This window comes from Pelodiscus sinensis, chromosome 9, assembly GCF_049634645.1.
Source record: "Pelodiscus sinensis isolate JC-2024 chromosome 9, ASM4963464v1, whole genome shotgun sequence".
NCBI classification, from domain to species: Eukaryota; Metazoa; Chordata; order Testudines; family Trionychidae; genus Pelodiscus; species Pelodiscus sinensis.
In genome coordinates, this window is record NC_134719.1 from 23,926,951 (window position 1) to 23,950,529 (window position 23,579).

General features: G+C 44.4%; 1 protein-coding gene across 3 annotated transcripts in view; it reads left to right on the forward strand.

Moving 5' to 3' along the window:
- The first annotated feature begins 8,209 nt into the window (after window positions 1-8,209).
- MSH4 (mutS homolog 4) overlaps window positions 8,210-23,579 on the forward strand; it is a 118,741-nt gene continuing 103,371 nt past the window's right edge. For all 3 annotated transcript variants that reach the window (XR_012905921.1, XM_075936277.1, XM_075936278.1), the window contains exons 1-2: window positions 8,210-9,537; window positions 13,490-13,654. Coding sequence is in view for 2 of the 3 variants with exons in the window: in XM_075936277.1 (XP_075792392.1) it covers window positions 9,198-9,537; window positions 13,490-13,654 (505 nt within the window). In the remaining variant the exon portion in view is untranslated. The remainder of the gene's footprint in view (window positions 9,538-13,489; window positions 13,655-23,579) is intronic.

Sequence of the window (23,579 nt, forward strand, 5' to 3'; positions counted from 1 at the left end):
AGTCAATGTTGGTCAGAGTCTCCTTAAGGAGACTACTCCTCTGGTCCAAATAGGAAAAGATCCCATTCCTCCAGCAAAGATGACTCTCCCTCAAAAAAACGGGAGCAAGTGCCTAAACTGTCCTCTGCTCCAATGCCTACCAGGGTTCCAGACATGGAGGCTCCTGGACTGGCAGGTACCAATGGTTCCAGAGGATCAAAGGACCTACATGAGCCTTCCAAGCCTTCAGGCAAGGCCAAGGCAAAATCTGCGCCATCAGCACCGCCGTTGCATATGTCAGCACCAAGAAAGGAAAAAATCAAGCCAGCTACAACCGTGGCACCACTGGCACCAAAGAAGGCGAAGTCGCACACAGTACTGTCAGCACCCATGCCACCTCTGGCACCAAGGAGCCACAAGCATGCAGTACCGACACTCTCTCACTTGGTACCATCGGCGCTGCAGACTGTAGCCATAGTTCCACCCTCGCTTTCCCCGGCACCGCATACACCAGGGCCAGCACCATTCTCCATGGAGGAAGAGCTCAGGATATCCTTGGTGCCCACAACACCATTATTCGGCACCGACGACACCCCTGCACCGGGCAGCTTCCTATGCTCACTTACTCCACATTTGGCACCGCCTTTGTTGAGTGATGATGAAGAAGACTCTGTGGTCGGTACCCATTCTCCAAAACATTCTTCCCTGAAACAGCCTCAACCACCAACACTGCCAGGGTCTCAGCAAAAACTTCTACAATAGCTACCCTCTCCCATGCCTCTTACCCATAACTGGCCTTATTGGGACCCCTGGGCACCATATCAGGTTCAACACCAGTTACAGGGTCAACAGCTCATGACAACGGCCCCTGCTTCCAGAGCATCATCCCTGCCACCCATTGATAGGTTGCTCTACCAAGAGGAGAAGGAGATGGCTTCCAGTGATGAGGAACCATCAGGCTCCTTTCACCCTTCAATCCACATATCCTCCTCCTCTCCTGACTACACCCTTACGCCTCCGCTTTCTACGGTGGGTGATGATTTCTGTTCTTTTCAAGAACTCTTTAAATGAGTAGCTGATGTCATTGAGGTCTCCCTGGTCAGCCTCCCCGAGACCCAACACAAACTGACCAGCATACTCCAAGGCACACCAACCTCCAAATTGGCTTTGCCCATGGAGCCTGTCCTTATGAATCCTGCCAAGTTTATATGGCAGATGCCAGTCATGTTTCTACCAGTCTGCAAGAGATATGACCACAAATATTATGTGGTGCGGCAAGATGCAGACTTTCTCTTTTCTCATTCTTCCCCCAACTCTATAGTGAAGGACACTGTCAATTCCAAAAGGGCAAACAGCTCAACACGCACTACCCAGTATAACAAAGAGTGGAAGTGGTTAGATCTTATGGAAGAAAGGCTTATTTCTCAGCTTCTCTTTCAACTTCATATATTGAATTATACAGACAGGTTGACTAAATAAGCCCACCACATCTTTGAACAGCTATCGCTTTTTACTGATAACTTGTCAGAGGATAAGAAACAACAGTTCTCTGCTAATATAAATGAGGGAATGTTGATCTCCTGCATGGCCCTTCAAATTGCCCGCGACACATCTGACACAGCCTCACGGTCCATTGCGACAGCTATTGTGATGAGCAGGTCCTCCTGGCTTCATCGGTCAGGTTCTCTATAGGAGGTACAGGCCACAATAGAGGATCTCCCCTTCCAGGGATCTAAGCTGTTTATGGACACAACCGATGCATTCCTCCATTTGCTCAATGATTCCAGAACAATGTTGAAAACCCTTGGGATCCATGTGCATGCAGCAAAGCACAAATAAAACAGATACTTTAATCAGAGATACAAATCCTCTCCTTTCAATCAGCCTCAGAGGCACTTTGACAACAGGAGGAGACAACATCAAACCAAATGCAGATAGACCGTGGACCAGTCAGCCACGTCTCAGCCATCTACCTCCAGGCAAATATTTTGAAGGTCAAGTCGAGAATCCGATAACACCCCTTTGCATGGAAAACCCCAGGCCTACCTACTTTTCTGCCAACGTCTCCTACCCTTCTTCCACCAATGATCAGTCATCATGACCGACAAGTGGGTGCCAGAAGTCATAAGAGCAGGATACTGTGTTCCTTTTACCAATATTCCTTCCACCTACCCTCTCTCCCAGTTCCTCTTCAGGGATCCATCTCATGAGAGCGTTCTACTCCATGAGATCAACCATCTTCTCCACCTTTGTGCCACAGAACTGGTACCTCAGTTCCTCCTGCTATTTCCTCACAACAAAAAACTCAGGAAGCAATTCTCGATTTCAGGAAACTCAACCTCCACATTCAGTACTTCAAGATGGTGACTTTAGATACCATAATACCAGCCCTAACTGAAGGGGAATAGCTATCGACGCTCGACCTCCAGGACATTTATTTTCACGTATCCATGCATCCTGCGCATCGCAAATACCTGAGGTTTACACTGGGCACAGCACATTTCCAATACACAGTGCTGCCCTTTGGACTTGCCACAGCCCCAAGGGTCTTCTCAAAACTCACACAGTAGTGGTAGCCCACCTCTGTGACCGAGGCCTACCTATATTCCCCTACCTTGATGACTGCCTCATCAGAATGCCCACCTGCCAGAAGGCCCTCAAGGCAGTCTCCCAGGCCATGTCCTTATTCCAGACTCTGGGACTCCAAATCAACCTAGCCAAATGCAAGCTCCAACCAGCTCAGACCATAGAGTTTATAGGAGCCTATCTCGACTGCACCCAGGCAACGGCCTCTCTCTCGTACCACCGCTTTCAAATGATCAAGCACCTCACTGAAGTGCTGCAATCCAGCCCTCAAGTTCCTGTAAGAACTTGCCCACAGCTTCTAGGTCACATAGCAGCGGCCACAGCAGTGGTGTCGCACACCAGACTGCATATGAGACTGATGCAGCAATGGCTCAGAACGATGTACAGAACCCATTACACCAGTATAAGCAAGCTGATATCGCTCCCATACAGGATCAAGAGCTCATTACAGTGATGGGCAGATCAAAAAAACGTGAGTGCTGGGGTACCCTTCCGCAGGAAGTCCCCTGACGATTGCAATCATAATGGACGCTTCCCTCTTAGGGTGGGAAGTGCATTCAGCCCCGCTCACAGTCCAAGGATGATGGCAGTCCCATAAGCACTCCCTCCACATCAATGTGTTGGAACGCAGGGCTGTACGGTTTGCCTGCTAGAACTTACTGCAACAGATACAGGGCAAAACAGTACAAATTTTTATGGACAATCAAACCACAATGTACTACATAAACAGGCAAGTGGGAGCCAGATCCTTCCACCTATGCAAAGGTGCATAGATCACAATGTCCGCATAAAAGCCTCTTATCTACTGGGCAAGGACAATATTACGGTAGACACCCTCAGCAGGAAATTCACTTTCAACCATAAATGGGAATTGGACGATGGCATACTCCACACGATTTTCTCACACTGGGGATTCCCAAAGATCGACTTGTTTGCAACTTCTTCAAACAAATACTGTTCTCGTGTGGGCATTGGACTACACTCTCTGGGGGACGCATTTACAATATCTTGGAATGCACCCCTCCTCTATGCATTCCAGCCAACCCTACTTCACCAAGTGGTCTACAAAATAAGTGTGGGGACTGCATCAGTAATTCTCATTGCTCCAGCGTGGCCTTGTCAGACATGGTATACTTACCTACTTCACGTCTCCATGGCAGCTTCCGATAGTCTCTCATCTCCTGACTCAGCAACAGGGTCTCGTCCAGCACCCTTCTCCCCACATTCTTCGCCTCTGAGCTTGGCTCCTCACTGGTTCTCCTCAATAGAATCAACATTTATGGATCAGGTCAGACAGATCTTAATAAGTCACAACGAGAAAATCTTACCCATATAAGTGACGAAGATTCTCTTCCTGGGTGAACCAGAGATTGGCAGATCCATTCACAATTCCTCTGGCTGATATACTAGAGTACCTCTTACATCTAAAACATACGGGCTTTTCCCTTAACTCGTTAAAGATACTGTTATCAGCAAAGGCACACTAGTAAACAATTTAGACTGGGGCCTTCTGACTAAGTGGTAAATGCCTTTGTCCCAGAAGTAGATCCAGCCTGGAATCCACTGTATCTGTCACCAGCGGATCTCTCAGATGTTAATAAACACAGACTCTGATTGTAAGTTTGAAAAATCACTAAACTGTATTGTATACAACAGATAATAAAGCACAGAACACAACACTTAAAAGAATAACCAACCCCTCACCCTCTGAAAGTAAAAGAAAAGACAGAGATAATAATGAGTGATGGAAATACTCAGTCTGTCAGAGGCAGCTGAAGTTCAGGACCTACGACCCCTTCAGCTGCAATAGCTGTCGGGAGGAACACTGAAGCGTCCTCTGTGAAGATGAGGCATCCGATGGTGTTGGCCTCTGCTTGCACAACTGAGTGGTGGTACGAGCGGTTCAACTGAAGATCAGGAGGGCTTTCGCCACAGATGATGATGACGGCTCTGTGTGATCTCAGGTGATCCCAGTGGTGTTGGTCAGGAACACAGGTAGCTAAGGCTCACTAACTGGGCTTTCACCACAGTGTGGGCCAGAGCACCCTGAGGACGGCAGGCAGGCGGGGAACCGGACAGGATAAGTTGGATGGGGCCTTCGCCACAGTCACCTCTGTGTCTCGACTCCTCCTTCTCCAGATGGTAGGGGAAAACTGCCGACCAGAGTTCCTCAAGCTTTGATGCTTTATAGAAATCAAGGCAGAACTTCTTTTGGTCTCGTGTGCAAAGCAGGGCATGGTGCAGTGTGCAGAGGTGTGGTGCGGGGTGCAGAGACAGGTGCCGTGTGCAAAATGGAGTTTTGGTGGCAAAAGTATTTACAGTCTGTTGGATTCCATTTTGAAAGTCCCAGCATGCACCTGAACTCCATTTTGAATGTCAGTCCGTGCAGTACATTTCTACCACTGTTAAATCCCTCTTAACAGTACACTTCACAGCCATAACCGCATTTTACCAACCTGTCGAGGACAAATCAGTCTTTGCTCCACCTCACAACTAAATGATTCCTAAAGGGCATCCAGAACACGTTTCTGCCTCTTAAAATACAAGTCCCAGCCTGGGATCTAAAAATGTACTACGAGCCCTCATCCATACACCATTCGAGCCTATGGCCACCATTAGAGTATTTCAATGAAAGTTGCTACATTAGTTTCACTCACCTCAACCAGAAGAATAAGTGAAATTGGGGTACTGATGCCCAACCCATCCTTTACCATTTTTCATAAGGACAGGATGGTCCTCCAACCACATTCAAAGTTCTTACCAAAAATTCTTACCTGCTGGCACGGCAACGAACCGCTGGTGCTACCTGTCTTCTGCCCAAAGCCTCATGCCACCACCAAGGAAGCTAAATGGCACACGGTTGATTTGCGCCACACAATTGCCTTTTATCTAGAGAGGACAAAGGCAATTCATAAAACTAAACAGACTTTTCATCTCCATCACTAAAAGGTCCTTGGGCATGTAAATCTTGACACAAAGACTTTCCAAGAGGATTGTAGACTGCATTTGCCTGGCTTACCCGTTTTAACCAGCATCTTCCACTGCAATTGCAAGCACATTCTATAAGGGCCATGCAACCTCTGTGGCCTACCTTAGCAGCATTAATCTGATGGACATTTGCAGAGCTACAACATGGTCTTCTGAACACACTTTCACCAGCCATTACGCCTTGGACACTTACCTGAAATGGGACACGGAATTTGGTCTCACAGTCCTCACCAAGGCCCAACATGATTATTAACCGAAGCAGCCATCTCTTAATGTGGGTACTGCTGTATAGACACTTACGGTGGAGCACCCACAGGGATACTCCTCGAAGAAGAGAAGGTTACTCACTTTGTGCAGTAATGTAGGTTCTTTGAGATGGTTGTCCCTGTGGGTGCTCCACCACGCGCCCTTCCTCTCCTCTGCTTCGGAGTTTTTGTTGTTGTCCTTCTGGGACAGAGAAGGGATGGTTGCCACAGATACGTGGTAGCAGCATCGCACATGCCATCTGCCTCGCATGCACAGGATACTGGAGGGCGCTGCTACTGTAAATCTCTGTCTAGATGTGCAATGTTGCCGCAAGACCTAAGGTGGAGCACATAACTTGGAGCACCCACAGGGGTAATCATCTCGAAGAACATCCATTACTGCACGAAGTGAGTAATCTTTTCTTCTCCATGTACAGGCGACCCCCGACTTATGACCCCCAACATTTATGACCTTTTTTCATGCGAGATAGCTCCTAAAAAAACCCCGTTTACATCCGCAGCTCACATTTACGACGGCGTATGACGCAAACTCCATGTGTCATCACAAAACAGGAAACGCACAAGGTCAGTCAGACTTGCCAGTCTGCAGCTGCTGCTTAAATTGAGCACATCTCTGCCACATTGGTTCACCATGTCTGAGAAAAGGAAAAGTGATGCAGAGAGTGGAAAATCAACCAAGAAGCCCGGGAAAGCCCGTACACTTTGGAAATTAAACATGAAATGTTGAAGCTTCACAATACAAACATGAAATTATATGAACTAGGTAACTGAGTTGTCTCGTTCAAATGTGAGTATGATTTTGAAGGACAAGGCTAAATATCTAAAGGAAGTGAAGAATGCAAGGCCAATGCAAACAACACTGATTAGAAAACGTGATAGGCTCATTCCTGAGATGGAAAAACTTTTAATTTTGTGGATAAATGATCAGACGTACTTCCATATGTCTCTCAATCAAGCCATGATTTTGACTAAGGCTAAAAGTCTCTTGAGGCACTGAAGAATGAACATGGTGAAACATCCAAGATCGATTCTTTCAGTGCTAGCAAGTATTGGTTTGACCGCTTTAGGAAGAGAGCTGGTTGGCATAACATTTGAGTCCAGGGAGAAGCAGCCATGCCAACACAGAAGCAGCAAAGGATTTTCCACAGAAGCTAGCCAAAATTATCAAAGAGGAAGGCTATTCTCATCAGGTGTTCAGTGTCGACGAAACTGGACTTTATTAGAAGAAAATGCCATCAAGGACTTCTATCACAAAGGAAGAAAAGTCAATGCCTGGATTCAAAGCAGCTAAAGATCGACTGACTTTGTTGTTGGGGGCTAATGCTGCAGGGGACTGCACATTGAAACCGATGCTTGTCTTCTGTGCTGAGAACCCAAGGGCGCTTAAGTATTTGGTGAAGGGAACCGTTCCAGTCATTTGGAAATAGAATTCCAAATTTTGGGTGACTGCATCTCTTCTTGAAGATTGGTTCAGCTATAATTTTGTTCCTGAGGTCCAAAAATATTGTGCTGAAAATGACCTTCCATTTAAAGCACTGCTCATTTTGGACAATGCTCCAGGCCATCCCAGAATTTTTCAACATGCGAATCTGAACATCAAGATTATTTTCTTGCCCCCTAACATGACTGCATTGCTTCAACCAATGGACTAGAGGGTCATCAGTTCGTTCAAGGCTTATTATCTTGGAGGAACTTTCAAGAGGCTGGTAGAAGCATTTGACAAAGAAAGTGGACCAACAATCAATGAATTCTGGAAGTCTTTCAATGTTTTGGATACCGTGAAAATCATTAAAGAAGCCTGGAAAGTAGTCACCGAATCCAACCTCAGGGGAGTTGGGAAGAAACTCTGCCCTGAATTTGTTCAGGATGTTGAGGATTTTCAAGATCCTTTAGCAGAAGTCACTGGATCTGTGGTTAAGATGGCAAATTGTCTGGATCTCAAAGTCTCTCCTGAAGACGTGACTGAGTTGTTGGATTCTCATGCTCAGGAGCTCACCAATGAAGATCTTTTGGAAATCGAAGAACAAAGGATCATTGAAGAACAGGTTACTGTTGAGACTCCCTCTCCCCCAGCATTTACCATTCAAAGACTTTTGGAGGCATTCAAGGGTCTCAAGTCAGCGCTGAACAATTTCGAGACAATTATCCTAATTTTGAACACAGTTTGAAGGTCATTTCAACAATTAAGAATGCTTACGCTTGCTACAAGGACATTTTCTATGTAAAGAAGAAAGCATCTTCAGTCGAAACCTATTAGATTCCTATTTTAAGACGCCTCAATCAGTCCAGTCCACTGAGAAAAGCCTCCCAGAAACTAACTTCATCTCAACAAGCTCCCCCAATCTAGCCCTCCTCCTCTTCCAAGATTGGATTTTGACCATCCAGATGACCCAGATGCAGTCCCAGTCTCCTCCCCTTCTGCTTTTCTCCAATAACCATCTCCCTCCCCAAATGAAGAAGATGAAGGTATTTTCTGTGCTTTATTTTCATAGTGAATGTTTGTTTTAAGTTAATAAATGTTTGTAAAGGCATCTATTAGCGTTTTATTTACTTTTCCTCCATTTCCGTAGTCAATTTTGGTATTTTTAGGGTACGAAATGGGTTTCTGGGAACAGAACCGCCATTTAAAACATTGCGCCTATGGGAAATAAGCATTCAACTAACGAGGGTTCTTCAGGAACCAATAAGGTCGTAGGTGCAGGGGTTGCCTGTACACAGGTATAGCCTGTGAGCTAGTCACTTGCAGCTTCATCTTTGCAAAGGGCTGGTGACAGACCTTGCTGGGCCCTGGGCAAGGGTGGAGGTTGTCCTTGGGCCTTCCCCTCCCCTGAAAGGGCAGGACCTCAGGCAGAAGGGAGGGAGCTAGGGTCTAGCCTCCCCCATCCATCCCTCAGTGGCACCCAGGCCCCTACAGTGATGCAAAGGGCCCGAGGCTCCATCCACGGCTGCTTTTAAATGGATGGGCCCTGGGGCAACCCCTTTTGCTCCCCTCTTCGCTAATGCTAAGCAAAATGGAAGGGCAGGAGCACTTGGAGTAAGGCAGCTCTTGGCGGGGGGTGGAGAAGAGATCAGCGCCGAGGAAGGGGTTGTGGGTAGGTGTGGGGTAGCCCAGCAAGGGCTTGTGAGCAGTGACTGGGTCCCGGGAGGGGGGGCGCGGATGTGTACTCCACGGGACACAGCACACTCCCCTTTCCCTCTTTGCTGTCCCTGCGCCCCGCTTGGGGAGGGGGAACCAAACCCACTGCGCGGCGGCTAGTGTCCATGCCCCGCGCCCGCCGGGAACGTGAAGACGGCAGAGAGCTTTCGATTCCAAACCAAAATGGCTTCCAGGAGGCCCTACCGTAGTGGGGTGCATCCCGCGCCCTTCCTTGTTTGCGCATGCGCGGGTTGCCTGGCCTCGCCGCTGCCGCCATTTTGTACGTGGCCTGTGGCGCCAGGGTAGAGGAGGGTTGGGACATGCTGCGGGGCAGCGCTGAGAGGGAGCCGGCAACGAGGGAAGAGGCTTCTGCCTCCGCCTCCTATTCGGGCCGTTGTTCGTCCTCGTCCGGCCCGGAGCAGCTGCCCCGCTACCACTTCGGGTTGCTGCGAACTCCCCTGAGCACGGCGGGCAGCGCTGGTGGCTTCTCAGGCGGTGGAGCGGGGCCGACCAATCCCCGGCCAGGGGCCGACTCCCTGGGCAGCGGCCTCACGCCGGGGCTGTTCCCTACGACAGCAGGAGGTGGGGAGCAGCAGTCAGGGCAGGCCGAACCTGCACACGCACCCGCCTGCTCTGCCGGGCGGGCCCCTGGATGGGCTCTGAGCAAGCCTAGAGCCCTGGCGGGCCATTAGCCCGCTCTCCCGCCCTGCCCACTGAGGAGCGGGGCCCTCTCCGGGCCACCGGCCAGGCCAGCTGCTGCCCCATGGAAAGCGGAACGGGAATCTGCGACCACGCCTGTAACGAAAAGTGGGGCGGTGTGATACAATGTTAAACATAGAAATACAAAAAAGTACCTCTCTAAAACCAAACATTTCCCCACATTTTTTAAACTGACTTCACAGTTTACTTTAAATTACCTGAGATGGTTTTGAGGGGGTGTAAGGAGGTGTTAATAATATCAGGTAATGTTCTCAGCTGATCCAAGCAATCCTGTTTCTTTACAAGAAGTAGCTTCATCATTTTAACAGTCTGGTCTATACCTGCTTTTTGTACTGGTATCACTATTTTAATTAAAGGTGTAACTTTTTAATTAAAATAGTTACTCTGGTACAATCTCTAGTATAGACACTGTTACACCAGTATAATAGTGCCTTATCCCAGTAGTCTGTGTCTAGACTGGCAAGTTTTTGCGCAAGAGGGCCAGTGTAGACAGCTGAAAACTGTTGCGCAAAAAAGCCCCGATGGTGATCGGAACTTTCTTGCGCAAAATCGCATCTAGATTGGCACGGATGCTTTTCCTCAAAAAGTGCTTTTGCGCAAAAGCGTCCATGCCAATCTAGACACTCTTTTCCGCAAGTGCTTTTAACAGAAAAACTTTTCCGTTAAAAGCATTTGTGGAAAATCATGCCAGTCTAGATGTAGCCGTAGCGTTTTAATCTGATTCCCTTAGAGCAGTGGTCCCCCCCTGCGGGCATTATGGTGCCATGGCGGCCACCGGGGTATTTATGTGCACCTGCGTAGTGACCAGGGCTGGCCCGAGCCATTCTTGCACCCCAGCTGCCTGGTGCATGCGCGGCGCCCGGCAGTCCCAAAAGGTTGAGGACCACTGCCTTAGGGAATTACATTTTATACCAGTGTATCTGTATCCATACTAGGAATGATGCTTCTATTTTAACTATGCCAGTATAGTTAAAGTGGTACAGTTTTGTACAGATAAGCTCTTAGATCCTGTTCCTGCAAGCCCTAACTTGATGGGTCAAAAAGGTGTGGTTTCAGTTGTATTAGCTCAATAGATCTTAACATGATTGAAAAGCCCTTTTAATTATTTAGAAATGCAGTTTTGTTAAGCTGCATCCAGCTAACAGTTGAAAACCATACTCTTTTTGGCCATCAAGACAGGGTCATTAAAGTCATGATAAAAAATTGATTGATGGTACAAGTTTTGGTCCTTGAGACTGAACAAGGGTGGAGTCCACCACCTGTGCTGAGCCCCCATGCCTCACAGTTGATTACTTTTGTTTGTTACGCTCTCTAGCCCGGGGTGGGCAATAAGGAGCTCATGGGCTAGGCATGATTCGCCAGAGTTAGTACCTGGCCGGCTGCTGGACACTATTTACTTGTGCATCCACAAGTATGGTCACTTGCAGCTCTTGTTGGCTGCAGATCGCGGTTCTCAGCTTACGGGTGCTGTGGGAAGAGGGGTCCTTGTCTGCGACACTTCTCTCAACTTCCATTGGTTGGGAACGGGTGATCTGTGGCCAACAGGAGCTGCAAGTGGCCATACCTGCAGGTGAATAGGTAAATAAAGTGTCCAGTGGCCTACCAGGGGCTAACCATGGTGAACTACATCTGGCCTGCTTGTTGCTTATTGTCCATAGTAAAGCTTGGAGTACTCCATATTCTGGATCATATGAGACTCTACAATATGGGTTTGGATTTAGAGCCACCCAAGCTGCATTTTGCGTTGAGTACTGACAATTGAATATGTAGCAGCATTCAGGTGTTCACTAGAGACAGGACCCCATTACAATACAGGTGGGGAAGAGGATAATAGTGTGTATCATTAGATCAGAGGTATATGGTCACCATCTATATTTAATTTAGTAAAAAAATCAACACCTAAAATCTGTTTCAGACACCTTATGTATTTTCCTATATGTGGAATATAAATGTTGAGTTGGTTTGTGTAGAGGTGTAGAAGCCCATAATACAGTTTGCTCAACTATTGTCTAAACTTCCTCTGGTCTCAGTTTTGTGCAGGATTATATACCTAGATTAGGACATAAGGGTCAAAGATTATATAATATAAATTATTGACAGTCATATAGAGTACTTCAAGCTTTTGCCACTGGTACTTAGCTGGGCATCTTTCCCTTAGGTGGTTGTTTTCTTTTTATTAGTAGGAAAATAACTAATGTACTGCTGTGTGTAAGTGTTATGTTTTTTAAACTCAGACCTAGTTTGTATTAATACTGTGGGTGCCATTTAAAAAAAATCAATTGTCATTGTACAGCAATTGGTATATTGTAGGAACAACTGCTTAAAAGAAACATGGTTACTTTAGGGAGTACAAAGGACTAGTGAATGTCAAGTCCTTTAATGGTATTTCAGTCACAGTATTTTGTGACCAAGGTTTTTGTTACATAAATGTGTTGATGTAAACTGCATTTTTGTGCCAACCATCTGGAAATCATTTCAGGAAATATATTAGGCATTTAACAATTTCTTAGTGCAATCTCGGTGACCAGTGCACCATATTTTCATAAAATATTAGCATATACAATGCTTTATTTTACAGGCTTTATTATGGTAATACTATTTTTTAAAGCATCTAATATGGACTTTGGATTCATCTTGCTTTATTTAACGCAAGATGGATAAAAAATGTAAATGACATTTCAGATAGATGGATTTTTGCTTGTCTATACATTTATGCATTTATCTCAAGAGAACAGTTTTAAAATCAGATAAACATCTTAAATAAACACAGATGACCTGGTCTACATTGTAAAGTTAGGTGAATCTAACCACATCACTGTGGTCTGTGAAAATTTTACACCATATGTGATGTGGTTAAGCTGACCTAAGCTCTGGTGTTACTTTTGCCTGGTCAATGGAACTATTATTTTGTCAATGTAGCTACCACTTCTTCAAGAGGTAGATTTCCTACTGCAACCAAAAAACCCCTTTCATTGCTACAGCAAGTGTCTGTGCAGGATTTGTATTTTCTGTAATGTTTCTAGTATACTCAAATGGGACACATTCTGAGCTAAATCACCATCATAGAATTTAAAGTGCAGATCCATCTTAAAATGCATCAGTAAAATAGAAATTCTGGGAAACATACAAGTTCTTAAATTTTAAATTGCATTATTTTGAGCTGAGGCAGAAGAAGATAATTCTCACTGAATGAGTTTTTGAATATGGTTCTTTCTCTTCGGTTTTATTACCATTTAGTTTAAAATATGTGTTCAATATTAGGCAAACAAATTTTCTTTATGACTCTCTTCAGACTTGGGAATTTCCACAAGCTCTTAGTACAACTTCAGATATTAGTGAAATTGACAGGCAACTGCAGGTAGAAAATCTGACAAATAGAGTAGTTTCTTTTATAGACCTAGAAATTCCTCAAATATGAAATTATTCATTGTACCTGGCTTTTTATCACATAATATTAGTATAACATCCCAAGCAAGGAATTTGCTGTCACTATAAAGTAATGACATTAAGGAAAAATTATCATATCAGTATGAGTTGGCTTCCAGAATATAATCTTACTGAAGTTCACTTTTTTATGCTTAGATTATATAAATATTAATATCAATACAGCAAAGCTCTTTTGTTTGTTCTGACTGGATATATTAACCTTTCTCCATTAAGTTGTCGTAATGGCCTTTTAACTATTTTTCCTTCTTTGTACGCTTTTCAAACAAAATGGTTCATGTCTGATTTTGTTATTTTATGGTGTTTGTGTAACTTAGCAATGCCATCTATGTATTATGTTTTCAAAATATGCTCTGCATTTTTTTCATAGATTCATACTTTGGGGACAAGAGTTCTTATGCAGAAAATGTTAGCACAATGAATTTTACAAGCTCTTCTTCTGCAAGAGGACTAAATAGTGCCTGGGTGGGAAAAACTCCTCTCTCATCTAGTAGATCAGGTTGTAGAAGCAGGACCCCTCTCATGGGATACTCAGGTAAAGTTGACATTTTAAAATCAGTAGCCTCTTTTTTTTTTAAAGTATTTTAACAATTTAATGTTTTATAGTAATATACTTAACATTAACTTTAATGTTAATGTATTTTGGGGGTATTATGTTATATTGGATACCTGGAATTGATGGATATGTACATAATTTTTTTTTAAATTTCTAAGGTACATTTTCTTCCTTGCGTTCTTCTGTAAATAATTGATATAGTTTGAACTCAAATATTCTCTCAAATTATCCAGTTTTGGTGTGTCTGGACATGCTGGTGCCTCTGTGGTATGCTTCTTTACTAAGGTAACTTCACCTAAATTTGTGCTCCATTTTTTAATCTTGTCTGTCAGCAGCAAAATCAGCTTTGTCCCCATTACTTTGAGGAAGAGTAATAATTAGCTGTGCTCAGTGCTTTTTTTGTTAAAAAAAAAAAAAAGTGCCAATACTCCGGGGGAAAAGTTGTTGAACTCTGACTGGAAGTGCCGGTGCTGCGTACCAAGCAGTACCATCACAAAAAAAGCACTGGCTGTGCTAGTGCAAAGTTCTCACCCATGTTTTAATAAGCCCCAGTGTATGTATTGTTAGAGCATCCATTCTGATATCATATTGTACAAGTGATCACTTTGAAAGCTTTTGGTGTCATTTTTTTGCAAGTTATGTTGTTAGCTCCTTTGCTCTTGAAAGAGAAGAGTTATTTAGAGGAGCATTTTTAGAAATGGAAACTTCACAACATGAAGAAGAAAGCCAGACTGAACAGCAACATCTACACCCTGAGCAGATGCAAGAAATGAAACATAATCTCTAGAGAACTCACCCCCACCAACCATTGCCCTGTGAATCCTGTTGCCCCACATCCAGACTCCTAACCACCTGCCCTGGATCTCCCTGCAGAATCCCATTCCCGCTGCACCAGGAATCCCTCATTGAGCCCCTCTACAGAGCTGCCCACACTTAGATTGTACCACACTCTCTCAACCCCTCCAGGATTTCTCTACACTAAGCCCCTCTACACTTGGATCCTTCTGGGCAGAGCCTGCTTGTCCCATACCTGGATTGGGAGCCACTCTAGACCTGCACGTGAGACCCTTTCTCTTTTGCTTGCTATCTTGGTGCACCTGGCATGGAGAGACAAGTAGGAGTGGTTTGAGGTCGGCTGCGGCAGCTGGTGCCCCAGGCGGAACGCGCAATCGGCGCCCCTGCCTGCAGGGCCGTCAGTGGACTGACATCATTGGCCAGCGCCCTGGGTGCCCTGTGACATCATCATCGAGTGCCCCGGGCAGTGGCGCCCTAGGCGGCGGCCGAGTCCACCTACAGCCACAGGTCTCCCTTGGGGACAAATCCACGAAGTCCAGGTCCTAGAGAAGTGAAGGGGGGGATTGATTTCCCATCTCCATGTAACCATGTTCCCCACTGCCATTTTGGAACACCCACATTACTTATTGATACATAAGGTGAATTTTAAAATATTATGCTCAGAATTTTTATTTTTTAGTGAGCAACATTTTAAAAGTAATTCTTCAGCATTCCAGTCTTACAGATTCATTATGGGAGATGCATTTTGTAGGCTCCAGAAAAATGTGGCCTGTTCTATATTGTGAGGAAGCAGTATTACAGGGCATCTCCACTATAAGTCACCCTGGTATACATTTGTTTCGCAGTGGTGTCATTGACGCTTGTGGGAACTCTTCCATTTTAACTCCCCCATTCCCTACTCTTCTATTGCGCAAAAAAAGAGACCAATTTGTGCAAACAGAAGTCAGCTGTGGGAAAAAAGTTCCCCACTTTACGTCATTTTGCTATATGTCCACTTTTTTTTAACGTATCTTGGACATATAGTGGGGATGCCCTGTAGCTATTTGGGGGAAAATGTGCTTGTGAAAAATAGAGAGAGAGCAGTGTCGGAAAGGAGAAGTCAGCAAACAGCTCAGGAAAGATAGACTTGATAAATAAGCAAGAAAGATATGGACAATATTTTTCTTTTTTATATATTGAGCTAAGTTCAAGAGAAATAGTGGATTAGATTTTTTGTAGTTAAATATCTTATTTTTTAAATGAATATGCTTACATTGTTTTGGGATGTACATAGAATTTATCGGTGTTGCGTTGTAAGTGAAAAATACTAGCAGAATGGCTGTGCTTTTGTGAGAAGATACCATTTTTGTGATGTATGATTAGGGCTCCATTTCTGTTACAGAGGTCATGGACGTAACTGGTTCTGTGACTTTCTGTAACCTCCATGACTTCTACAGCAGCTAGTGTGGTTCATTCCAGGGCTGCCCAAAGCAGCTGGTTCCAGGGCCAGCTGTGCAGGTAGCTCCAAGGACCGCCACATCAACTGCTGCTTGGGTGGCCCACAGGTGTGGTTCCCAGGCAGGAGGCTGGAGCAGACACTGCTTGGGTGTCTCCCAGCAGTGGTCTCTGGGGGTGGGGGGGGCCCTGGAAGCAGTCCCAGGCCAGGTGGACGGAGCAGTTGCTGCTTAGGCAGCCCATGATAGATTGTGCCACCTTAGTGCCCCTCCCCCAGGAGCATCCCCACCCCTTACCACTGCCCTGGTATTTTAATAAAAGTTATGGTCAGGTCACAGCCATAACTAAATCATATTCTTACATATGACTAGATGCTTTTGGTAGAATCTATCTGTTTCAGCCCAAATGCCTGCATGTTGCTTGTTTTTGCCTAATCTTCAAGCATTGGTTTTAAGTGAAAAGAATGCAAATTGTCCTGTATACAGTTTAAGCTCAAACTTTTGGTTATGACTTTGGAAATTTTATCAGATGCTGGGGATAGTTATGAAATAGCTTTTGTTATCCTCAGTGCCCTATAATTGCCAGCCTCAATAGACAGCATAGAATTAAAGGGATCCTATTAGAAAAATGATCTGTTTTCTCTCAAATCTGTATCAAGATTGTATCACTTGGTTTCTCCAATTTTGGATCATAGATCTTAGCTCATTGGAGCAGAGGAAACAATGAGAAGTAAAAAGAGATCTTGATCCCAGGCAAAGATAGTCTATTCCAGGTGCATAAATGTTTGTTTATCTCTCCAGCATTTTCAAATTTTCTGCTTGCTTCTGATATGTGGTGGCTTCCTTTGTTTGTGTGGACTGTTTCTTTCTGGTTCATGGCATTGGAACAAGTTACTGAGATACATAGTAGAGGGCACTGCAAAGTTATTTTATAGTTCCCAGAAATATAGAACTTTAGTTTTCCAGGAAGATTGCTCTAAGTCTTGTTTTGTCTTCACATTTAATGAAAGAAATAGAATAGTTTGCATTTTTGTCATCAAGTGAACCTAAAATGGAATAGAATATAAAGAGAATGTATTCTACCAGAAAAAAAAGTACATCCACTTGATATTAGTTTAAGGAAATAAATTGAAAAGTGGCCAGCAATGGGCCCCAGGAAAGTGCTGTGTTTGAACGCCCTCATAAATAATGCATAGTATCAGTCAAAACAGGGTTAAGTCTCTCAGAAACATTATTAAATGATAAGTTTTAGAACCTAAAATTGTGCACAGAAAAATTAGGAAAACAAAGCACTTGAAAAAGAGGCATTGCTTCTGAAATGAGGAAAAATGACATAAGAGCACATGGGCACTTCATAATTAAAAGCATGCAGTTAAACTACAAGTTGAACTACGAGTTGAACTTCCCAAATCTGGAACTCTCTGGTCCAGCAACATTCGTAATCTGGAACGATACACAATGAATGTTGCCGGATAAGACATCCTGGAGGCGAGGCGAACGAGTCAGCTGGGAGCAGTGTTCCCTCTAATATTTTCTATCCTTGGACGAGCTGAATTTTCATTTGGGTGGATTGGAATTTCTTATGTGCAACACCAATATTAAGGTAGCATGTGAATGTTTACCGCCAATGAAAACAAAAACGCTTGCGCACGCATCCTACCTGGATGAGGGGACACCAGGAGGGCAGTTTGGGTGGAGCCTCAGGAGACAAAGGGGCCTCAAATTTTGACATTTTTCTACCAAGTCATTTCCATTTATTATATACCTTGCCAGTTACACACACAACAAAAGAAGCTATATATACCTTCAAAAATTGATTTAAATCATTGTGGGACTTCACTAATTTTTTGGTCACATCCAAGTTTTCATGTGCATGACTGGAGCCTGGAGTAGCTTCTGTGATTAGTGGTTCTACGTTATGCAATGCTGTTTACAGTCTTTGCATAATTTAGAGGTTTTGAAAGTTGTAATTAATTTAATTACCGTGAAGTGATTTTGCTTGGTCTGAGGGTGAGTTTAATCTTTCAATTAGATGTTTATCTCTGCATAAGAGATTTTCGTATTCCTGTTTTTTCTTATGTGTTTTCGTATACAACAAACATATCAGGCCCAGTTGTAAGCTACCTTTTTGTCCAGTTTTAGATTCACCTTTAAAGGTTTTCTTGTGATGATAAACTCTTAATTCTAGTTGTTTAATAAACTTTATTATCTAATCTGGCAATCGCCCCAAGTTCATATTCATAATAACGCACCAGTTATTAAGAGGAATTTTAATAACGGGAACGTGTTAGCAGAAGAAATTTCAAGACTTTGAAATAAGTCTATAAGAGCTATAGTAAATAATACCCCCAAACCGTTATTATATAATATTAATTGTGAAGTATATACAATTGAAATTTTACATGACCAATAGCCCTTAGCAAATTAATTTATTGTGTGTCAGAACCCCTTAATAAAAATGAAGCAAAGATTTGAAAGTGGTGCAAGTAAGAAATGAAAAAAACAACAGCATGCAGGAGCAGTTAAGAGTTTAAAGCCAATAACATCATTTCTCGTAGAAGAGACGCCTCAGCCATTAGACATTGTCCATACCGGCTGTGACACTTCCACTTCTGAGAATGAAAGCTTTGTACTCAAAATGAGGAGGTCATTAATCAAGACACAGAAATGCCAACAGTAGCGATAGATGCAGAATCTACGCTCGATTTAGAGACTGTGCAGGCAGAAAATGAAGACCTTGGAGATGCTGTGCAGCAAGAGAAAGAACTTAGGACTAGCACAGGACACAGTGTAACAACAGTGATATCAGAACCTGATATTGGACTCTTGAGAAGAACAATGTCGCTGAAATGCAGTCATTTCTCAAAGTGAGTTGCTTTCAGATTCCAAGCAATATACCAAAAGATGCCAAAAATCTAGCTTTTTCTACTCGTCCGCTAACAAAAACTCTTCCAAATGAAAAGATCTACACAAGAGAACAGCTCTGCTGGAGCATGGAAAAGTAGGCTCTGTACTGTGTACCCTGTGTGACGTAGTGGGGGTACCTGGCTGGTTTCTATGCTGCTGGCTGTGGGGTAACCCCCACTGGCTGCCGTGGGTACCACGACCCAGCAAAACAGGACGAGTCACTATGCAAACTAGTATGGCCAGACACCCCCCATGGAGAGGAACAAAGGAAGGTGGAATGCTACCCTGGCTGGGGGGCAGGGCTGGGAGAGGTAGAGTTAGTTCCTGTCTGGAAAGCAGGGGAGAAGGAGCTGGGGAGGGGGGCTGGGACTCCCCTATCTCAAGGGGAGCACTGAGGCCTCTTAGCCCCAGTTTCTGTAACCAGATTACATCTGTGCTATGCTGTATCCTGGAGGAGCAATAAACCACCCTCAATTCCACTGGCTGGTGGAGTCTGTTTGTGCCATTTCGGGGTACAGAAGACGGGGGACCCCCAACGCGCCATCACACCCTGTTTCATTTTTAACAGTAATACTTCAAATGGATCAGTACTGTCTGATCCATCTGGTTGGAGCATCAGCAGAGGTTGGAGGAAGTTAAAAGGCCGAATACCTGCATGTGAAACTTCGGTATCGCATAAAGATAACTATGTTACATGGAAATCAGCTAGTAGAGCAGCACTACCTGACAGTTCAACTGAAAACTTACTCCTGAGAGAAATAAACACAGAAACTGATCGCTGGGAAAAACTCCTTGATTGCAAAATGAATGTCATTCTTTTTCTTTCTGAACGGGGATTGACTTTGGTTCTAGTCAATGTATCGGTGACCCTACAAACGAAAAACTTTCTTGGTGTATGTGACAGGGCGCCTGCTCTGCACTGGGCCTTTAAGCCCAAGGCTCAGGCCTTGAGCCTTAGGGTGGCTGGAAGAACCCAGCTGAAGCGGTTAGGCTAATGAGAGCCCAGCTGTCAGAGATCCAGAGAACCCCGGGTGGCTAGGCGAGCCCAACTGTCAGCTATAAAGGGAGGAGCACAGTTTGCTAGGGGAGGGCCAGTGGAGGGCTGCCGGGAGAGGAAGCAGGAGCTCCTTGGAGGGAGACAAGCTGGGGATGACCAGCAAAGGCTGGAGGAGGGCCAGCCAAGACTTCCCCTGGCTAGGGGCTGGGGACAAAGCCCCGGGTTTGCGGGCTTAGCATGAGGCCGACTAGGTGAGCAGAGCCGTTGAGACAAATGCCTATGATGAGCAACCCATACAGACTGTAACTTGCCCTGAGAGGGGCTATATGAGTACAGTCGGGGCACTGAGGCACAGTGGGGGCGTGCACCCCCTGACAGTGTACTTGAACTTCTTAGCAAGTATGACCCACTTTTATTAGGCCTTTTTAATCATGTTTGTGAATCACAAGAGAGCGGAAAACACATTCAAGTCCATTATCTAATTACCAGAATACAAAATGAGTTTATTGAGCTGTGTGAAACATTTGTGCAAACAACAATTCTTGAAGGTAGCAGTCCTCGAAAGGGGGAAATTCTGAAGCAGCATCTGCTTGTTTCCCTTCACGGAATGTTGGTCAGCACAAATTGATGGTGTTAAACTAGTTGCATAGCAGTTGGACTCTGTGTGAAAGGCTTTAAGTGAGCTCTAATCTCTTACTCTCAAAGCACAGGCTTGCACTGAGCTTAGGTCATTTCAGAAATATACGTCCAAATTTGAATGATTTTTAATGTCGCCCATGTGGATGAGTCTGCTAAAAGTGATTCATGTGACTAATCTCATAATAGAAGCCCGCAATGCTACATTAGATGTTGAGAGGGAAAAAACTGAACGACTTCTTAAGGATATTAAAAAGATTCGTAATCCATGGGATGCAGTCCTCTGAGTTCAATTCAGTAACACAGAGTATTGACACTTTATCTGAGTTTTCCATCCATTGCAGCCTAACCTGTCAATCTGATGCAGAAAGACACTATGGAGTCAATTTTTTTTGTTATTATTGACTTAATCAAATCTGGTCTTACACATCAATTTCAGTCACTGCAACAAATTTGTACCCTTTTTGGATTCCTTTGGAAGAACTAAGTGTTGAAGATCTGTATTCAGTGGCTGAACAGTTTCAGCAAAGGTATGATGCCATTTCAAGAGATTTCTCTGACGAGAATTCTGAAACGTGTACATTCTACCAACTTTACATTGGGCTTTAAGCCAAAACAACTGCTTCAAGAAATATTCGATCTCGGTCTGTTTACTATATTTCCTAATATCACAATTGCATTAAGTATTTGTGTCATTCTCCCTGCATCTGTGGCTTCAGGTGAATGCACATTCAATGTGTTAAGACAAGTAAAGAACTATCATTGTTCTACAATGGGGATACGTCTAAACTACATGGCTCCGTCGACGGAGCCATGTAGATTTGTTTGTTCGGCAAAGGGAAATGAAGCCGCGATTTAAATAATCGCGGCTTCATTTACATTTAAATGGCTGCCCTGCTCTGCCGATCAGCTGTTTGTCGGCAGATCGGGGCAGTCTGGACGCTCCCCTGCCAACATGAAAGCCCTTTATCAACCTCCCCGGTAAACCTCATCCTACGAGGCATAACGGGGAGGTCGATAAAGGGCTTTCAGGTCAGCGCGGGAGCGTCCAGACTAGCGCGCTGAGCCGACAAACAGCTGACCAGCTGTTTGTCGGCTCAGCGCTGCAGCCATTTAAATTTAAATGAAGCCGCAATTATTTAAATCATGGCTTAATTTCCCTTTGCCGATCAGCGTAATCTACATGGCTCCGTCGATGGAGCCATGTAGTTTAGACACACCCTGGGACAAGAGCATTTTTTATGGGCTTGCAGTGCTTAACATTAACAATGATGTTGTACATAAATGAGATTTTTCTTCAATTATAAACGAGTTTGCACACAACAAAGCCAGAAAAACATTCCTAAAATGAAGAGTTTTGCTTGCAGTGGACACTCACAATTTAAGTTACTTTTAAAATATATATGCTGTTGGTATAATGACTTAATTGTTAATAAATAAATGTCTCCAGTGTTCATTTTCACATATTATTCTGTTTTTAGGATGACCCTGTAGGTAAGAAGTTAGATATTTCAGGGGCCTGAGGCTGGGGCTGGGGCCTCTAAACTCTACACTCTGTCATTCTCTGAGAGGGCCTGTATATATGTAACAAAACGCAAAGAGTAGAAGCCCCAGAACAAATTAACACATGGTTTCCAGGTTTGTAGACAAATGCATGTTTCAAAGAACTTGCAAATAAGGTTTCATCCTACAAATCAACTAGCATCACAGCTAGTACTTGCTACTTATGACTCATAAGAGCTAGATTTCTACTACATGGCAAAGATCTAGCCTTAATGCAATACAATAAGCCATGCATTAATTAGTAACACATGATTTTAAAAAAATCATTAAGATTGGAGTTTTAGATATTTGCAATGCTCCAAAAAATTGTGTTAAAATAATGTTTTTCTTTCTTACTTTTCTTTATCTATGTAAACTTTGTTTGAAATGTAATGATGCAAATGTCCTCTTAGGGCCCCCCTATGTGCAGCCTACCTTCCTCCCCCTCCTACTCGGCCAGGGAGGACCCCAAACAAACTGCCCCTTGCTTCCACCTCACTGCACAGATGTCAGTACCCACCTACTCCATGTTTTCCCCACCCACTTGTGTGCAATCTGCTCCTCCTATCCCAGGTGGGGATGAGATAAAGTCCTGATCAAACTATATACACACCTCCCCCATCTCACAACACAAACTCCCCCGTGCCTACACCTCACCCCAATCCCAGCACCCTCCCAGTCCTCCTTTCCTCCAGCTACTCCAAGTAGTCAGTCCCTATCTCCCCCTTCCCAGGGGGCTTGAGAGTGCTGAGCTTCTTCCTTTCTTTCTCCTTATGCAGATGGGACTTTCCAAGCTCCCCTCTCCTCTGATCTCCCCTCATCCAGTTAATTAATTACTTACTTCTAGCCTCCTTCTTTCACCTTCCCCCCTTTATTCTCTCCTTATCTACCTTTACTGCTTTGGGAGTTGCTCAGTTTCAAGCAGGCAGCTACTTTTGTTTAGCTGCTTGCTCAGTGAGAGGATATCCCGCTCCCTGCCTGCGGAGCTCAGGAAACAGCTGTGCCACTTACAAGGAACCTTGGCAGGGAGTCCCATGGATTCAGGGAAGCCCCAGCTGGGCTGGTGGATGTTTGGTCCTATGGTGGGTGGGAGTCCAGCCCTGGGGAGCCCCAGACGGGGTAGCTCCTGTGGTGACTGAAAGGAATCGCTAGCCCTGTCTGGGAATCCTGGTGGCAGAAGATGATGCTTGGTATAGTATAATTTATGAATTGAAGTTTGTCATCCAAACGTGCATCCATTCATTTCTTTTTAAAGATATATTTTGGCAACAAGGACTCAAGGCTATGTATTTATAGCGAGACTCGAACAGGGAGACAACTGGAGATCACAAAAACTAAAGAAAGACCCCAGATATCAGACTCATTCCAATAATATGAAGATCATTGATCAATAATCTTTCTGTTCTGATGAGAAGGCTGTCTTGGCTTGCATAAGTTGGGAGCTGGTTTAATGATACACACACAGCTGGTTTAATGACACACACTATGTGAGTCCAGTTTCCACAGATGCACACCTACACCAAGGATAGTCTGTGTGGCAGTGTGATGGGGTGGACAAGGCCCCTGATGTAGGCCTTTCCGCATCCTGCCCAGC